The sequence below is a fragment of the Lepisma saccharinum genome, chromosome 26 (assembly GCF_977018435.1).
Source record: "Lepisma saccharinum chromosome 26, izLepSacc3.1, whole genome shotgun sequence".
In the NCBI taxonomy this organism is placed as follows: Eukaryota; Metazoa; Arthropoda; class Insecta; order Zygentoma; family Lepismatidae; genus Lepisma; species Lepisma saccharinum.
In genome coordinates, this window is record NC_139254.1 from 26,039,440 (window position 1) to 26,059,555 (window position 20,116).

At 36.7% G+C, this 20,116-nt stretch overlaps 1 protein-coding gene across 1 annotated transcript in view; it reads left to right on the top strand.

Annotated features, from left to right (window-relative positions):
- Window positions 1-249: 249 nt before the first annotated feature.
- LOC145979599 (sodium channel protein Nach-like) overlaps window positions 250-20,116 on the top strand; it is a 121,888-nt gene continuing 102,021 nt past the window's right edge. Inside the window, exons 1-4 of the mRNA XM_083112565.1 lie at window positions 250-410; window positions 8,632-8,832; window positions 12,691-12,844; window positions 17,063-17,193. Coding sequence (XP_082968691.1) covers window positions 250-410; window positions 8,632-8,832; window positions 12,691-12,844; window positions 17,063-17,193 — 647 coding nt within the window. The remainder of the gene's footprint in view (window positions 411-8,631; window positions 8,833-12,690; window positions 12,845-17,062; window positions 17,194-20,116) is intronic.

The following is a 20,116-nucleotide window of genomic DNA, read 5'->3' on the forward strand; positions in this document are numbered from 1 at the left end:
TGATTGATTCGAAAACCAGTCTTACTTTACTAAAGGCTATTCTAAAAGCAAGTAGGACAACTTGCAATTACACATATATGCAAGAATACAGAGAGGAGGGGGAGGTAATGGACGCTAATGGACTTTCGCTGTTCTTCATTTCAAAATCAATCACCACCATGCGGTTATCTGCATATTCCGAAACCGTTCGAGGAAAGGCGATATTGTGGAAACGCCAAATACGACACAAGTGTGCTGGATCCTCAGATAATGTCGGTTTCGCACATAAACCAAGGGCTTGAAGCTGGTCAGCGAAGAGAGAAATTTAAATGTGGACATCGCCTTCGGGAATTCTGGAAAGATTATTGCAGAAACACAACCTTCCATGGGTTAAGATTTCTCGTCGATCCAAGGGTTGGTTCCTTGGAAATGTAAGTAACTATTTAACTATTTTGACATACATGTTAATATATCAATAAAAGCTGCGAATTTTACTTTCTCCAAAGTCGATGATAGAATTGTCAAAATTCCAGTTTTCAGTTCACTGTAGAAATGATACTCTTGTATATACCGTGCAAAAATATCGTATCGTTAGTTTCGAGTTTGCCATCTTGAAAAGACACTGGCAGATTTAACTGAAATTCAATACCAGACTGGTCCTCCAAGATATCTAGTTGCTTTGAAAATTTCTGCTAACGTGATTTAAATGTAAACAATATGGTCACAAATTTAGCAAGTTCCCACCACTTCGGCCCCATTCCCTTCTAAACTACCAATTATGTAAATATGAATTTTAGCTTTCCTGGAGACGTGATTCGAACAGGTGTTCTTGGGTTACCAGCCAGATTACAAGCCGCTCGAAACGTTGGAAGCTAACGCCGATTTAACCTGGCTGGTAACCCGAGAACGCCTGTTCGTAGCCTACCAATTATGTATTAAATATTTTATTGCAACTTGTAGTACAAATGATGCCCTAACATTTTATGAGTTTCGTTCTCTAAGCTGTAAAAGTGTAGCATGCATAGAGATTTGAAAAGAAAATGCAAAAATGACCGAAAGATGGAAAAAAGAAAAACATACTCAGGATATTTTGAACGTCATGTAGTAGGGTAACCATACGTCCCGTTTTGACCGGGACAGTGCCGTTTCAGCGGCGTGTCCCGGTTGTCCCGGGACTATTTGTCCCGTTATATAAAAGTCGAGGAGTCTAAATTTGAGAGACAGTCAGGGTGTGAAATCATTGAAGACTGGTTGGGGGAAAGAATGGTTGTTCTCAAGAAAATTGGTCCTTCTGGTAAATACTTCTGACACTCTTCAACTTCAACGTAGGACTAACATCAGCGGTTGATAAGAAGGGGCCAAAAACACTATGTAAGTCATACCGAGATTATAGCAATTAATAGCTCTTGACAACAGGAGATCATGTTATTTATATATATATATATTGTTTATGATGAATAATTTATGTGATCCAAATTTAATAAATAATAATAACAATAATTTTATAATCAGTCCTAACCAATTATTCAGGAGGTGTAAACTCACCTCCTTGGGATATCCCGTTTTTGGGTCAAAATAGTATGGTCACTCTATCATGTAGCCAATATTCGTCTTCTGCAACTCGAGATATGTGTAGAAAATAATGGTTGGCGATCCAGATTGTAATGTGACGAGGGTCTGTATGAAGTAGTGTAAAAATTTCCGAAGAAGATTTACTGAGAAGCGTCTGTGTACTGAGGAATAGTGTTAAGGATTTTACTCACAATTTCGATGTAGAAACTGAGTTCCAGATATATTAAATTTGTAGCGTACATATATAAGAACATGGGTCATTCCATTTTAAAACGTGCCACATAGCTCTTCATTTTTAAAATAATATTTGCATAACCTTGTACTACCAATGGAAAACAATAGCAAGAAAATAATTATGAATAATTTATTTGTCCATTTTTACCTATATTGAAGCTAGCTTTTAACAGGCTTTATAAACAAGTACGCTTCAATAACATAAAGCTTTTGGCCTCAATTTAAATTTAAATTTGCACTCAATTTAAACAGAGGTTACTTATAAAGCAAGTAAGAATTTACTTTACTTAAGAAACATGTTTTTCCTGGAGCACAGATTAAGTGAGGTAAGGTGCATGTTAATGTTAAGCTGTTAATGTTGGATTATAAGCACTCATAGTGATATGTCTTATACCATTGTCATAAAAGAATCCTGAAAAATATTCTGATGGAAAGTAACTTGCATTATCGGTGGTTATTTCAGCACACCACCCAAATTGCAGAAAATATCTTAACAAATGATCAGCTATGATTTTTGACGTAAGTATACATATGGGTTGAAACCATACGAAACGAGTTGCACAATCTACAACTACTAGGATGTATTAATACCCATGTGATTGAGGCAAAACTCCCACAATATCACAGCAAACACGCTGTAAAGGCATCTTAATAACTTCAGAAGTTAATACATTTGCAGGAGACATATTAGTGTATTTTGCGTTCTGACAAATTGAACATGACATAACTTTTTGTTTAACATAATTTAACATGTTATCCCAAGTATAAAATCTTTGCAGTTTCTTCAGGGTTCGGGACCAATTACTATGTATTCCTCCTAATGCACTTGTATGATAGAAATCAACCAGTGCTTTAATCATAAGTTTTGGAACAAAAACTTTAAATGGCATATTTTTGTTTTCTTAAAGACTATAACTCTTTCACAATACAATTTGGAACTTTTAATTTTTGAACCTGTATCTTGTATCTTGGAAAATGTTTGTGTTTTTCTTTACATGAAATAATGCCATGTTATCTACCCTTAGTACAATTTTTTTGTTTAAGATAATATGAAAATTTTTCTAAACAGAGGACAAGAGATTTTAACTCGTGCTCATAAATGGTTCTGTTTTTAGAACTTTCTGGTATCTTTTTAGAAAAAATTCAACAAGTTGAGTATCCCATTTTCATCTGGTTGCATCAGACAGCCCCCATAACTTTTAAGTGACACATCAGTATCTAATAGAAATATTTTTTCAATATCTGGTAGTGACAAAATTGCATTTTCAAATAATCTATAAATTTGATTAAAACTATCTTCATGAATAGTTTCCGTTGGAATGGTGTTTTTCATGAACTGAGCTCGTAAAGTGGTGTTGCTATTTCAGCGAACCCTGGGAGTCATATATGAAAAAAATTGAAAAATCCCAGACAACGGCACAATGCACGTAAATTTTTGGGACATGGTAAGTTATTAATTATTTCTATCCTTTCAGGATCTATTTCTATTTTGTGATCTTTAATCAAGAAACCAAAAAAATTAATTTCTTTAGTCATAAATGTACTCTTCTTTTTTGATACATACGATTTTTTTCAGACGTTCAAAAACGGTACGTAAATCGGTTTCAAAATCCTTACTTATGACAATTATATCGTCAGTATAATATTCTAAGCATTTGCTTCGCAAATCTCCCAATATACGTTCCATCATTCTTGCGATACAAGCTGTACCTATGTTCATACCATATGGAACTAGACAATATCTTAATTGTTGCGTTGGCGTAAGGAAAGCAGTAATCTCTACTTTTTTCATCTAATAAAACCTGGTGAAAAGCATTTCGGACGTCGAGTACCGAATAGATATTTCCCCGAGAGAAGTACGAAAGAGATTCTTGCATAGGTTGTGTTGGGTATGAATCATACACGATCTTTTTATTTAGTTCTGAATAATCTACCACTAATCGTTTATTGGAACCTTTCCCTTAACTATAAATGCAGGACTCTCATAAGGAGGATTACACGGTTCTACTAACTTTGCATCTATTAATATTTGAACTGCATTGTCTATTTCCTTTTGTTCGGTGAATAATAAGAAGGTTTACGCACGGGAATAGTGTATGTAACATGAATCGTATATTTCCACCCATTGAAACATCCCACATTTTCAGTCCTTACTGTATTATAAGGTTGTGTTCTCTCCCAAGAGAATCTTCTCTTACCAGTTAATCCTGTAACCAGTAGCGTACACAGGATTTCATCAAGGGGGGTGTTATTTCTAAAACTTTTTTTCCAAATTCACATTACCATTGTTTTATTATACTTTAATTCTTTCGGACTGTAAGGGGAATATCCCTTTCAGATATAAATAAATTCCCTCTCTTGCCTTAAAATTCCCTATATTTAGTAAAAAAAAATAAAAATAAATACAATATTAATTATAAAAGAAATGCTCACTAATTGTAGGGACATATCCAGAAATTTCTATCAAAGGACATGTAAGTGCTTTCTTAGGATACTGTAAAAGCAAATCTAGCACGTAAAAGATCATAAACAGGCTTTTCGAACGCTGTTCGAAGAGTATTTGAATCACGGACTACGTAATTAATAATATTTGGTTCACATTTGACATGAGATTTGTAAAATTGGTTCAATCTTCAGCTTTCTTTAACATTTATTTATTTATTTATTATTGCACTTTTTAGCTCAATTATTACCAGCTGAGTTCATACATAATGATAATGTCATCCACATACACTATAAGAAATGAACTAGTATCATTGCCAAACACTTTATGCATTCTGTCGACAAAAACACATTCCTAAAATTAAATCCTGTAAAATTAGTGTCCGAACATTTTTTTCATAATCTTGTGTAGTAGTAGTAGTGCTTTTTTTGTGTAGTGGTTGTTATGTGTTTGTGTGTCTTGTGCAGTAGTTGTGCTGTGTAGTGTATGAGTTTGTCTTGTGCAGTAGCTGTGGTGTCTAATGTGTTTGTGTTTCTCTTGTGTAGTAGTTGTGGTGTGCTTGTATGTGGGTTTGTCTTGTGTAGTAGGTGTGCTGTCTAGTGTGGTTGGGATTGTCTTGTGTAGTAGTTGTGCTGTCTAGTGTGTTTGTGTTTATCTTATGTAGTAGTTATGCTGTCTAATGTATTTCTGTTTGTCTTGTGTAGTATCGGTGATGTGTATGTATGTGTCTTGTGTTGTAGTTGTGCTGTCTAGTATGTTTGTGTCTTGTGTTGTAGTTGTGCTGTCTAGTATGTTTGTGTAGTAGTTGTGCTGTCTAGTATGTTTGTTTTGTCTTGCGTAGTAGTTGTGCTGTCTAATTTGTTTGTGTTTGTCTTGTGTAGTAGTTGTGGTGTGTAGTTTGTTTATGTTTATATTGTGTAGTAGATGTGGTGTGTTTGTGTTTATATTGTGTTACAGTTGTGATGTGTTTGTGTGTGTCTTGTGTAGTAGTTGTGCTGTCTAATGTGTTTGTGTTTGTCTTGTGTAGTAATTGTGCTGTCTAATGTGTTTGTGTTTGTCTTGTGTAGTAGTTCCTCCATTCATATTGGGGGTTAGGCGTAGAGCTGACAACTCTGCACTGTAAAAAAAATGTCAAGAAACAGCAATATAAGGCCATGGATGTTTCCAAGGTAAAATATTCTGGAGGTAAAATAGTCCCCCGTTCGGATCTCCGGGTGGGGACTACTTTGGGAGGTCCCTGGACTAAGGATAAGATCTACATTAGGAATAAGGATATTAAATTAGGCACCTGGAATGTTCTGAGCCTTTACCGGCCTGGGGCATTTCAGTGTACAGTTAATGAGATAGTTAAATATAAATTAGATGTAGTAGCTGTCCAGGAAGTTAGGTGGCCAGGAGAAGGGAATTGTAAAACTAAAAATTATACTTTTTTCTATGGTGGTACTGAAAATCATAATTTTGGAATAGGCTTTTTCATAAATAATAGAATTATCTCGGCTCTTAAAACAGTAGAATTTATTAATGATAGGATATCATATGCAGTTTTACAGGGTAGGTGGTGTAAAATTATTTTAATAAATATACATGCACCAACGGAAGATAAAGATGATAATACTAGAGATGATTTTTATACAGAGTTAAACAGGTCTTTGATAAATTTTCTCAGTATGACATGAAAATTCTGTTAGGTGACTGTAATGCACAGATTGGCAAAGAAGAGACATTTAAACCCACGATTGGTAAAGAAAGTCTTCATGAATTAAGTAATGATAATGGTATAAGATTGATTACTTTTGCAACCTCAAAGAATATAATTGTGAAAAGTACCACTTTTAAACATAAAGATATCCATAAATATACCTGGTCTTCTCCAGATGGTAAAACTCATAATCAGATAGATCATATTCTCATTGATAAGAGAAGGCATACTAGTATAATTGACGTTCGTACACATAGAGGTGCTGACTGTGCCAGTGACCATTATTTAGTAATTGCTAAATTGAGAGAAAGACTCTCAGTGATAAATCATAAGCAACAAAATCTAAAAGTTCTAAAATTTGATACAGGAAAGTTTACTGATGAAAGAATTAAGAAAGATTACCAAATTAAACTGTCAAATAGATTTGATGTTTTGCAGGATTTAAATGATGATGAAAATATAAATGAAACAGACGCAAATAAGAATTGGGAGCACATACGTAATGCAATAGAATCAGCAGCTAAAGAAAGTATAGGATACCATAAACAGAGAAAAAGTAAGCCATGGTTTGATAATGAATGTCATAATCTAATAGAAATAAGAAATCAGGCTAGACTTAGGTGGTTAAATAACTCTGATGATACAAATCTAAACAATTATAATAGAATAAAGCGAGAAGTTAACCGCACGTTTAGAAGTAAAAAAAGAGATTACTTGAAAAGCAAAATTAACGAAATTGAAACAAACAGCAAAAACAAAAATATCAGAGATTTATATAAAGGTGTAAATGAGTTTAGAAAGGGGTGGCAACCTAAAGTAAACTTGATAAAAGATAAAGACGGTGATTTTCTAGCTGACCCAAGCGATATTCTAAATAGATGGAAGAACTACTTTAATGACCTTTTAAATGTCCATGTAGGAGATAAATCAGAAGTAAATGAAGTACACACAGCAGAACCTTTAGTTCCAGAACCTAACTTGACTGAAGTTAAAGATGCTATTAAAAGGCTAAAGAATAACAAAGCACCTGGCATTGATTTAATACCAGCTGAGTTAATTAAATATGGTGGAAATTCATTAATATGTCAAATTCATAAATTAATTTGTTTAATATGGAATAAAGAAGAAATCCCTCAACAGTGGAAAGAATCCATAATTGTTCCTGTGTTTAAAAAAGGTGAAAATGAACTGCAATAATTACCGTGGAATTTCTCTACTCTCAACAACATATAAAATATTATCTAACATTCTTTTAACAAGACTAACCCCATATGCTAATGAAATTATAGGTGATTATGAATGTGGATTTAAACGTAACAGATCAACTACAGATCAAATTTTTCACATCAGACAGACACTTGAAAAAAAGTGGGAATATAATCAAAATGTCCATCAGCTATTCATTGATTTCAAAAAAGCATATGATTCGGTCAAAAGAGATAAATTATATAATATATTAGTAGAGTTTGGAATACCTAAGAAGCTTGTTAGTATGATAAAAATATGCACCAGTGAAACAGAAAGTAAAATTCGTGTGGGTATTAATATGTCAGACAAATTTACAATTCATGATGGGTTAAAACAAGGAGATGCATTATCTCCATTGCTCTTTAATTTTGCCTTAGAATATGCTGTAAGGAAGGTAAAAGAAACTAAAGAAGGACTAAAATTAAATGGTGTGACTCAGTTGTTAGCATATGCAGATGCTGTAGACTTACTGGGGGATGATGTGAATACAACTAAGAATAATGCTAAAATATTTTTCAAAACTGCTAAAGAGATAGATTTGGAAGTTAACAAAGAGAAAACTAAATATATGCTTACAGGCCGAAACCAAGTGTTAGGTAATAATCAAAATCTAATTATTGATAACAACTCGTTTGAACCAGTTTCCAAATTCAAATACTTAGGAGTAATATTAACAAATGAAAATTATATGAAAGAGGAAATAAAAAGTAGGCTTAATTCAGGAAATGCATATTACTTCTATCTTCATAAACGTTTGTCTTCTCGTTTAATATCTAAGAAACTAAAAGTTAAAATATACAAAACAGTAATTTTGCCTGTAGTATTATATGGATGTGAAAGTTGGTCCCTTACATTGAAAGAGGAACATAAATTGAGAGTATTTGAAAATAAGATCCTTAGGAAAATCTTTGGACCTAAAAGGGATGAGGAGACAGGTGAGTGGAGAAGGTTACATAATTTAGAACTACATAATTTGTATTCATGTCCAGATATTATTAGAATAATTAAATCAAGAAGACTTAGATGGGCAGGCCATGTGGCACGAATGGGAGAGGAAAGAGGAGTTTACAGGATTCTTGTTGGGAAACCTGATGGTAAGAGACCTGTAGGAAGGCCAAGACGAAGATGGAGGGACAACGTTGAGATGGACCTAAGGGAAATTGGTAGGGATGGAAAAGAGTATATAGAACTTGCTCAAGATAGGGAAAGATGGAAGGCCTGTGTTGCTGCAGCCATGAACCTTCTGGTTTAAGAAGGCTAGAGAGTTAGTTAGTTAGTTGTTAATGTTGGTTCTTTTGGATAGGGAGATAATGTTAAAGACACGCCTGTCAAATTATTTTAGAGTTGTGGTACAATAATTTAGAACGTTTTACAAAGACTAAAAGTATGAAATGCTTAGTGCAATCCTTACCAAAGATGTACATGTAATTTTATATATATATATTATTTCTTACAGCTTATTTTGGATTCTCATCATAATCGGCGCTTGCGTGTTTGCGGTGTTTATTATTCTTAGCAACTGGAATCGCTATTCTGCCAACCCCACTGTGGTAGCCTTGGAACTGGATTACAGGGCTTGGAACATCAGTTTTCCGGCAGCGACATTTTGTCCCACTAATCAAATTGATGATGATGTCGCAAGAGAGTATATTAATAAGTAAGTGGAATTAATTTTCAATTGCCTGTTATGAATAGATTGGTTCATTGAGTTAAAACTTTGGGGTGCTTCGACGCGTATGGCCATTTTGCATCCTTTTAACTATAATTCCATTAAGCCTGTTTCCATGATATGAAATACTCAATATGCTGACCAAGGCAGATAATTTATTTTATTTTAAAACATAATCTACACGTAACGTTTCAACTTTCTAGCAAGGTCTTCTTCAGACTCTGTACTCAGTACAAATGAAACAAGGTACAAAATAGGAGGATATATATGCACACAGAAATCACTCCCTTCCAGACACAAGATTATTAGAAAGTTGTTTTTTCTGTAGAACATTCCAGCAGGTGGCCTTCCCTTGTCAACTGTACTTTCACCTGACAGGCGATTTTGATAAACATTTCCTTTCATCTGGAAAGTGGTTGGACTCTTTATCTCACGTTCTTCTTTCTTTCTTAATTCCTCTCCCTTCTTCTCTCCTCTTTCGCTGTTGTCCTTTCAACTATTTCTAACACCTTCTTCCATTCTTTGTTTATCTTCAGTCCCCCATTCCAGTTCATTATGTCTTCTTCCCCTTTCTTCTCTATTTCCTTGGTCTCCTTCCATTTTTAACTAGTATTCTCTTCTCTCTTCCTATCTGCTTAGCTTCATACCACTCTATGTCATGTCCTGTTTCTCTCGTGTGTTTAAATATCGCATTTTTCTCTCTTTTATGTCGTACATCATCCCTATGTTGTTTCAACTTGTCTTTTAGTCTCTTTTTCGTTTCTCCTATGTACACACTCTGACATTCTTTACATTTAACTTCGTAGATAACACCTTCCTCTTCCTCTTCTCTGTTTTCCTGTGTCTTGTTTGCATTCTTCGCTATTCTTAAGATGCTTCTCCCTCCCTTCCTGTAAGTGTTAATGCCCGATTTCCCTTTTAACCTTCATCCGCTCGCACGGTTTGCCATCTCTCTTGCGCTCCCCCTACGGCTATCCGCCGTTCGTCACTTATTTGTTTATTTTCATCGGAATTCTCACATAGGAATTTTTTTACGTCTGCAGTTACATTTCATGGTTTCGAAAGTTATTTTAGAAGGATATTTTTCAACAAAAAACTTTATTATATAAACTCCAAACCAGTTTAAAATAGAAGGAGTATACAAATTCACTTTGGCACAAAGAAAACTAGAAAAAAACTTCGAAAGATGACTAGGAAATATCACTTCACTTGGCACTAAGGAAAAAATGATTTTTTTTTAAGGAAAAGTACTCGTAATTGAGATAATTGAGATATCATGAGATGTCTGAGATCATAATTGAGATCTATTCCGTATCTGTACATTCTTCATCAGGATCGGAACACTCCGTGTATGTGTTGCACGTTAATACAATAGGGCTTCTCGTTCTACACTTTTTGTATGTATAAATATATTTGTATACCTGACAATATTGTCAACCACCATCATCATCCAAGGTGATTGTGATAAAAAGCAGTTTGTCATAAAACTCAAAAATTGGTACGAAATAGGTAGGTATCAGAATACGACAGCTATAATGAAATGACATCATCATACTTATACCACAAAAGAAATTCAATGAGAATGAGAGAGTGATGCGGGAGGGGGAAATGGAGAGGGGGGACGGGAGAGAGAGAGATAAAAACAAATGTGTGAAAAATACATGCCAGAAACTGAAATATTTACTTACGTTTTTTATCAAGCGATCCTAGAAAATTTCACACTTCCGCTCGCGGACGGCAATTTGCCGTTCGAAATTGACAGATTAAATTTTAGCACTGTACTGAACCCGTACGGCGCATTGGAAAAATGCGATTCGCTCGACACCTTGCAGAACAATGTCTAAAGTGCGCGTCAAATCTCCTGCATATGGCCTTGAACGGTTGAACAGCACCAGCGAATCACAGACGTGCGGCGTTGCCGTGCTCTTTTTGACAAGGCGTTTCGCTCAACCACGCTGTCTCTTTTCCGTGTGACATTTCGACATGGCACCGCCGCAGTGCGCTGCTATTGGCTATCGCCATATGCAGGAGATTTGATAATACATCCACCGCCGCGGCCCCGCCCGATCGTGGGGGACAAGTCGCGCGTATTTTCTGTAAAAAACGGCAATCTGCTGGCTGCGCGAGCGGGTGAAGGTTAAGCACACTAAGAAATATCGCCTTATCCAAAACCCTTACCTTCAAGTTTAAAAAAAGGATGTAAAGAGCTCCTTGAGGGATGTTAAAAGTGAAAGTTGTAAAGGGACTTGCACAGCACATGCACAGAATGTTAAAATGGCAAGCGTAGTCGAAAACCTTCAGTCAGAAACAGTGTAAAAGACCCGCTCTTCTCAAAAACCTAAAAACATTTGCTAAAACACCGTCATGATTTACTTTCACTAATCCTATACTCCATCCCGGGAATCTCTGGAGCAAGAAGACGCATGACGGTAGAGACTGGGAAGAAACTTAGTGGGCGGGGTGAAGCAGTACAGGCTGCTGGAAAGGCTGGGAACCGTAGTCATTTTCCCCTCCACGCAATCCCTTTCCCTCTCACTTGTTCATAGGGCGAGCACTCTCGAGTCACTACTTGCGCAGAGACTTGTTTTCCTTCGCACGCTCCAGAGATTCCCGGGACAGGGTATAGTCATTTATCTCTCTTTCTCTCTCTGGATGTGTGTATTTTCCTCTTGCTCGAGTAATACCATTAATTGCCATGTTTGAAATGTTTATTTTTATGTGAAAAGAAATACATAAAGAAAGAAAAGGATATAGAGAAATAAAACCAAGGATATATCTTCCTTATTTTCTTTATTCGTTTCAATTTCTTGCCTAGCTCTCTCTATCTCCTAACATCTATTTCTCTCTTCGTGTCATTCACTCCACTTCACTTCTAATACAGTAAAACCTCGTTAATCCGGACCCCGATAAGCCAGACTTCACTTAATCCGGACAGTCAAAAGGCAAAAAAAGCAGAATGCAAGGTTTTAAATGTGGCTAGAAGTCAACAAGAGAACCTCCGAAAGGAACGGCAGTCAACCACTGATGAAATTCTGTTTCCCGCAAACTGTGTACTGTACTGTATAGTGTATTTAGGCCTATGCCCTTTAAATACACCATAATAAACGTGTTTTGTTGCTATAAACCCAGTGTTAATGCACTTTCTACTGTCCTTGTAGGTTATTTAAGTTAATCCGGACTTTCGTTAAACCGGTCAACTTATCCCCCATTAGTGCGGATTAACGAGGTTTTACTGTACTCTGTATTTCTCTCTCTCTCTATCTCTCACTCTGTCTGGATAGATATTTATGTGTTTCTAATTCTACTAAAAGCAGTTATCACTTTCAAAATGTAATTTTTTTAAATTAAAATTTCCTTGAAAATATCTGGGTGATCAATGAACTGCGGTGCTCAAGTAGATAAGGCTTGCCACCCTTTTCCAGCCGCCATATAAAGGCGAAAAAGTGGGGGATGGATACCCTGAAGATGAAGCATAGTATAACTTACTATACAAGATGTTTCATCCTGCTATGGCAGTAAAATTAATCACCACTGTACACTATTCAAATTGGATATTTGTAGGGGGTATATACGAGGTTTGGTTTGTGCTCAATTCTTCCCATTTTGTAGAAACATTTCTTTATTTTCGAAATGTGTACATAAACAAGATTAAGACATATCTTAGCTACATAGTGTAGCTACATACTGTGCGAAGTAATTGACAGCAGTACTTAGATTTCAGATCTGCGTAACTTAATAATTCTAGATTTTCTTTAGAATATTACAGTTCTATAAAGTTTGACACATAGCTATTGTACTATGCCTGGCAGTTAAATATATTTTTATCTTTGTTTTCCTTTATTTCAGACAATGGGGAAATGTTGATGATGAAAAGCAAGCATATTATATGCAATTTCTCCGCGACTTATCAGATATATCATACAGAACTATGGGAGTATTCAAGAAATATATAAATGATGTAAGTCTTCCACAAGGTGGATATGCTGAAATTGTGCAACAGGTAAATTTAAATTTTACCATTGCATGGTATTCAAGGATGATAATGACGTCCGAGACTTGTAAAAGCATTTGAAAATCTCACGTAAACCAAAATTTGTATATTATGTGGTTCATTCGGACATATGAATGGGGTCATGTATCTTGTTATCGTAAGTGTATTCATGGTACATCTGTGCACCGTGGTTGCATACATTTAGGATATGATTTTTTTTTTAAAAAAAAATAGCAGTCGAACGATGCCGATACCAGTGGTATCGGTATCGGAAGGTATCGGTTGAAATTTATTTACCAATACTGGCCGATACTTTCCCGGCATTTTGGTCTTACACTGACTCCGCAATAATGCCGTGTGCGACACTTTAACGGAGTCTGCGTACCCTGGAAAGCCCTAATATATATAATATGGTGCATTATTTCGGGACAAGACAAGACGAGCTTCTAAAAAAAAAAAAAACTCCTCTTAACTCCTCTCCAAATATCAAAGGCAGGACCACATGCGCTGCTATACAATTCGACGATGGTACTATGTGGATTGAGACGTCCCTGACGGTCGGTCTGCCGTTTTTGTATTTCCCATCGTGGACCTCATTGAATATTTGATGTTCTTTTTTGTAACAAGTTCAGGTACCATTTTTGACTATTAGCGTTGGCACTTGGCAAGCTTCGCGAGTACTCGGGAAGTTTCGAGTGACGTGGCTAAAGTTACGAAGCTGGATCGAGCAATCGTATATAAACGGTGCGGCAGTGAAATTCTGTGCCAGTGCAAAAACAAGAAACAAAGTGATCGGTTAGTTCGTATGAACTTTCCAGCCTGATCATTACCAGTGCGTAGTTAGAGATCGGTCAGTTCATTGAACTTTCCAGCCTAACTATTGCCTATTTTTGTGGGGGTAGGAAAAGGTTTATTATCTATTATCCATTCTGGGCAGTTGATCACGAAACACATCGTTCTCAGCAACGTGGCCGCTCTGTGGGGTCTCAAATAACCACGACATTATGATAAACCCGAGATGTTGGAGTTGCAGTGGAGAACCGTGCTATGTTCTATTTGTAAATTTTTATTTTTCTCTTTTTATCTTCTAAATTATTTTGCCATTTTGTTTAAGATGTTTGTTTATTTCCGCGCAACGTTGCTGTGCTTTGTAAGACTTTGATAATCTCGTAATTGACACGTCTTTTCCTCTTGTACAAATATATATTGTTCTTTCCTAATTACCTTTCTCGTACAAATGTTTATTGTTATTTTTTAATCTCTTTGTAACTTGATTTCTGTGTTTAGTCAATATTTAAACCTATCACTGATGATGTCACAGGATATTGACTGACCTTTATGTACATATCTTGTAAGAGCTGTTGCCATAGGAATTACGACTGTGTTTTGTCTTTAGTTCGGGCTATGGAGTTTTAAAATAGTGATCAAACTGTGTTTTAAGAAGCTGTTATTTCTTTGACTCCAATGGATTTATGCACATAAGTATTTATTTTGCTAAGAAGTAAAATGTACTTCTTTTTCTTTGTGAAAAAGGCGGAACGGCTCTTAGAAGAGAAATTTTCACAGGATTACTAGAAGCTCACAGAATCTGCTTTGGAGAATTTGACTCTAAAAATGGCAGAAAATCAACAGAAGATAAAAGAAAGCATCGAAACAGAGATCGTTAACTTTCGTCCGACTTGTGAAACAAAGTCTCAACAAGTGGAATCAAACGTGCAGAAAGAAATTGCCCTGTTGAGAGAAGAGGTTGAACAATCGCAGGGAAACTTCCGTAAGGAAATTTCCGATGAACATATTAATTTCAGGAATGAAGTATTTGTAAAGGTAAATCACCAGGCAACTGTCATTAAAGATAACTCAGAAGATACCATTAAGAAGAAAGTGACAGAGGAACTTGCTGAGAATATAAAAGAAACAGAAGGATACAGAAATACTGACGTAGAATGGGTGAAAACTGTTGAAAATAGATAAGACAAATTTTCCTCAGATGTTGGTCATATCTGTAGTGAAATTGCACATATTTCTGCCCAGCTGAATAGGCTACAGATCCAAACGAAGTCTGATCATTCTCGAATCCACCGTGTAGATGAAGGTTCTGGAAGATCGACATTTTCTCCCATCTGTATGGACGTCCGGAAGGGGAGCAAGGGGGGGCACGCCCCCCTCTGGAAAATGAATATGTACCTAAAAAGTATATAATTTACACATAATTTCATTTCAATCACAGTAATTTATGTTAATTATTATAAATTCGTTGAAGGAACATGATAATTTCAGACTGAAACAGTGTTTTTTGAGGGGCATCACTATTTTGGAGGAAAATATATGTCCTTTGCTCCCCCTGAAAAAAATTAACTTGCTCGCCCCTCCCTGGAAAAAATCCTGCGGACGTCCATGCATCTGTTCAAATGAAGCCACAAAGCAGTAAGAAAGAACCGAGAGGAAAGGGATATATAAGAAGATGAACGTATCCAGCTCTTCAGACAGTGAATCATCTTCTCGCAGCAGAAGAAACGGAAGAGAGCCTCCTTCATGGACTGTACACACTGGTGAAACTCCTAGGGTGGCAGATATAAATTTTATGAGAAAGTTTGACGACAATATTATAGCTACATCAGCTGAAATATATTTAAAATAATTAAATACTAACCTTGAAATTCTAGAGATTCCTCAACAATATAGGCTTGGAATTATTCAACGTTTGTTAACTGGAACGGCATATCACTGGTTTTATTCCCATAAGAACGATTTCCGCACTTACTCTGATTTCTGCAGAGAGTTCAAGAAGCGTTTTGCTTCAAAAGAGGCGAAGAGAGGGAATTAGCGTCTGTGAGGACTGGGCGGTACAATAAGAAGAATGGTAATACTGTAGAAGAATATGTTTGGTCAGTGTGCTCCGCTTATAGGAATCTAAGTAATCATTAGACTGAGCAGGAAGTACACTAGTGGTCAAAATTAAAACAACACATGCATACGTACAGGAAACACACATGAACATTGATTTTTTTTCACATAATTAGCATGTACGTACCTTATAAACCAGAACAAAAGAAACACCACTTCTATCCACAGGACGTTTGGGGGTGGGGGGTAGAAATACTTTTGTGTACATGCACACATTCTGTTAATGGTATACACACAAAACCCAAAACCGGTTAAGTCTGTTCAATATGGTGTGTAACCACCGCTGGCAGCAATAGCCTAACTGTGACTTCGTATGCTGCGAATCAGGACACTAATGTCATATTGTGACAATAACGCCCATTTCTCTTGTGGAGCATTGCTAAATTCCTGGAGAGTGAATGGTGGATTCTGGCGTGATGCAATGCATTGTCCTAGAGAATCGCAAACATGTTCTATTGGATTTAAGTCGGGTGACCGAGCAGGCTACCCATGCGCATAATATCTTAACCTTCCAGGAAGCTCGTCGTAGATTTTGTTTTCTTCGGAGGGCGCAACTGACACGTCCTTTGCTCTTGTACAAATATTTATTGTTTCAATTACCTTTCTCGTTGTACAAATGTTTATTGTTATTTTTCAATCTCTTTGTAACTTGATTTCTGTGTTTAGTCAATATTTACACCTATCACTGATAATGTCACAGGATAGTGACTAACCTTTATGTACATATCTTGTAAGAGCTAGTGCCATGATAATACTTTTTACAAAGGGTGTTTAAACCGTTTCAGAGCTTTATTTTTAAAACGTCAACTACGTCAATGGGTGCATTGTGTCAAAAGAGCACAAAAGAGCTGCACCCACTATCCCACTTTGCTAGAGTGGAGTTGAAAGTGTGTAAACAGCTACTCGCCATGGAAGGGTTGAGTCGAGCAGACAGGCCAGTAACTCTCCCGTTTACTCGGCCAATGTAAACCAGCCTTAAGAATCGTATTGTAAGGCTTCATATTTAACTATTTGTAGTTTATACCTCAGCCCCGTAGGTAGTTATTTTCGCACCCTAGCCAGGTTTGTGGTTTACCCACCTCCCCTTCCGTACTACCAAGTACTGGCTTTCATGTGAGTCCTTCGATTTACTAATCTTCTTATGTCATGAAACCAACGTAACACAGATACCCTGGTGTGCATGCATGTGGTTTTCCCAGCTAGAGCTCTGCACTTGGGTATGGTTCTTTTCACCAAAAGCGGCTTTATGTACACCCTGTACGTCCTGTTACTTTTACAACTTTATAAAGAATACCCTGATTATTATTTTCTTTCTTATTTCAGATAGCCGCCTATGATTTAAAACCCGGCCCAAGCGGATTTGTTACTGCAGAAATGAAACTTGAGCGAGTGATGACAGAATTTGGCTTATGCTTCACTATTAATTCACAAGTAGTGAAATATTTGCCTCCTGGGTAAGTGGTTACAATGTACTTGTGTGTGATGTGTGTGTTTCTGTATGTATGTGTGTATGTATGGATGTGTGTCTGTAGTAGAGAGGCAGCACTTCGTTCCTACGCGTCAGCAAAAATTCGATGCGACTGGTGTTATGTTACATCCGGTTGTAGCGGTGTACGAGCGATTTTATTGTTGAGTCAGCAGAACGTGTCTGATCAAGTTGAAGACATCGGAAGCGGTGGGGGAGGGGGGTCAATGGATTTGTCACGTTGTTTCTTGATGTATGCTAACTTAACACGTGCGTATGTTTGTGTGTGTGTCTGTGTGTGTATGTCTGCGGAGGAAATGCGCGCGCAACCAATGCGTATGATGCAAACACATGAAGAAATGATTTAAAGATGACGCCGAATTTTGCTGTACCCCGAAAGCTTAGCGGCTAAGGTTATTGCTCTGTAAAACAACAGGCGTCGAGGGTTCGATTCCTGGTAGAGTCAATATTGATTGATTGATAGATTGAGTTAGTTTTTTTTAAGTCCACTTTATGCACGGCAAGACTAATCAGGACTGGACCTACAGTTGAAAAGTGGTGATTCGGACCACTATGTGCCTCCACCGAGTATCGAACCTGGGACCCCTTGATTACAAGTCGACGATGTCAATATTGAATGATTTCAATTAGCCTGTGTGTACATAAAGCCAACAAAATGGTTGAGTTCGAAAATCGAGTTGGGTTAGTGGTTAATGTTGTCACCTGGCAATGAAGAGGTTGCGGGTTCGATTTTCTAGGTAGTTAAATGAGGCCAATTGTTTTGTCCCGCCATTATAGGTCCCGATTAGTCCATCTGTGCATAAATAGTGATTGAATAAAATCAATATGGCGGCCTTGGGTTAGTGGTTAATGTTGTCGCCTGGTAATGAAGAGGTCGTGGGGTTCGATTTTCTAGGTAGTTAAATGAGGCCAATTGTTTTGTCCCGCCATTATAGGTCCCGATTAGTCCATCTGTGCATAAATAGTATTTGAATAAAATCAATATGGCGGCCGCGTTTTGTGTTTAGCGGCGGCGGCGGCGGCGGCGGCGCGGCGCGGGGGTTGTTTTTTATTCCGCGGGATGTTTTAACCAAGTGGTTGAGGGTTCGATTCCCAATGTTGGTGAAAATTGGATATTCAATTGTATTTGTTTAAAAGTTCCGATTAGCTTTTTTGTGCACAAAGATAAAATGAACTAATTGGAAATAGGATGTTTATGCTGTGATGAAAAGATCCCGGGGTTCGATTCACAATGTCAAATTGGCTGATAATGATGTTGTTTTTAAAATAATAAAAAAAAAGTGTGTTGAGTCCCCATTAGTATTTATGCAGGAACAAATATTAAAAATCAAAACAAATTGCTTTTTGATTACAACGCAAAGATAAATTAGAATCTGTTGTTTTGCCGTGTGGGGCCCCAGTACCGATTAGCTTAAATGCATAAAGAGTAGGTAAAATAAGCAAGATGGCCGTCACTATTGTTTTGTGATCAAAGAGGAGTCACAGGTTCGATTCAATCAAAGGAGGCAACATTCTATGTTTCAATTCCATGTAAAAGTCTAAAGTTATGTTTCGATTAACCTCAATGCATAAAGAGGAATTAAACAAAAAACAAGCAAAATGGCGACAGATGTGATAAAAGAAAAATTGAATTAGTTTTTTTATAGTGACAAGAAAAAATAGCGAATCACTGTTAGAAATAGAATGAAAATAAAGATACTTGCCTTTGCGTGTCCAGCGCTGTGCAGAAAAGCTCTCATGTTTTATCTCCGACAAGTCCACAATACACAATTTTTTTTTATTGTATAGTTAATTATTAATGTTGTTATTAACACAGATTCTTACCAGTGTGAAGAAAAGCTCTCATGCTTGATCTCCGACAAGTCCACAATACACACTTTTTCATTATATAGTTAATTATTAATGTTGTTATTAACACCGATTTTTACCAGTGTGAAGAAAAGCTCTCATGCTTTATCTTCGACAAGTCCACAATACACACTTTTTATTATATAGTTAATTATTAATGTTGTTATTAACGATTGTTACCAGTAAAAATATAAACCATGAGGATTTTTAAAGGGGTGATAAGTGAAAAAAAAGCCAAGACATATTTTATCCCTGTTTATTACCAATATTTACAAAATTCAAAAGAGCCGCACACACACACACACACATACATATGAAAAATGTTTATATTGTGACACCAGATTATCAGCATGTTATTTAACAAGTTTTTATTCTTCAAGTTTGTTCACTCACCCACATAAGGAATTGTGTCACTATCATATCCATTTTCTGCTGCAACCACTGAATTAAAATGTTTCACTATTTTTTCCACAAGCATGTTCTCGCAAAAAACAAACACTTCTTTGGAAAGTCTTTTTGCGTCGATGTTTTGTATAGACAAAGGCTCAGGTTTTGTACAAGCATGTAGATGGGAAAGCACAAACTTCTCCTTATTACATGCATGGACAGGGGGAATATCTGTGCAACCGAAACATTGTTCGCGAAGGTCGAGAATGCAAGATTCCACAGAGTTTCCAAAATATGATTTCAGATACGGCGACACTGTTTCACACATAACTTTCGCATGCTCGATGCACACAAATATGTTCATAAAGTTCCGCCACGAACTTTCTGCGATGAACACTATCTCCAGGGAACCGTAAGCTGGTTTCTTCCTTATAATGATCTGACGGCGATTGTACAGTGTGGTTATCAGCAATTCATGTTGCTCACTTAGTGGGTAGGAAACACGAGGCTGCTCACCTGGAATAGCGATGTAATTGTCGATTACTGGAAACAATTCCTGAAGAGCGTGTAGTTCAACACCGGCCGCCCCGCTTCTGTGTAGCCTGACCACAGGTTGGAAATCCAGATGAGAGGAAAGTCCGATTAAGATAACCTTT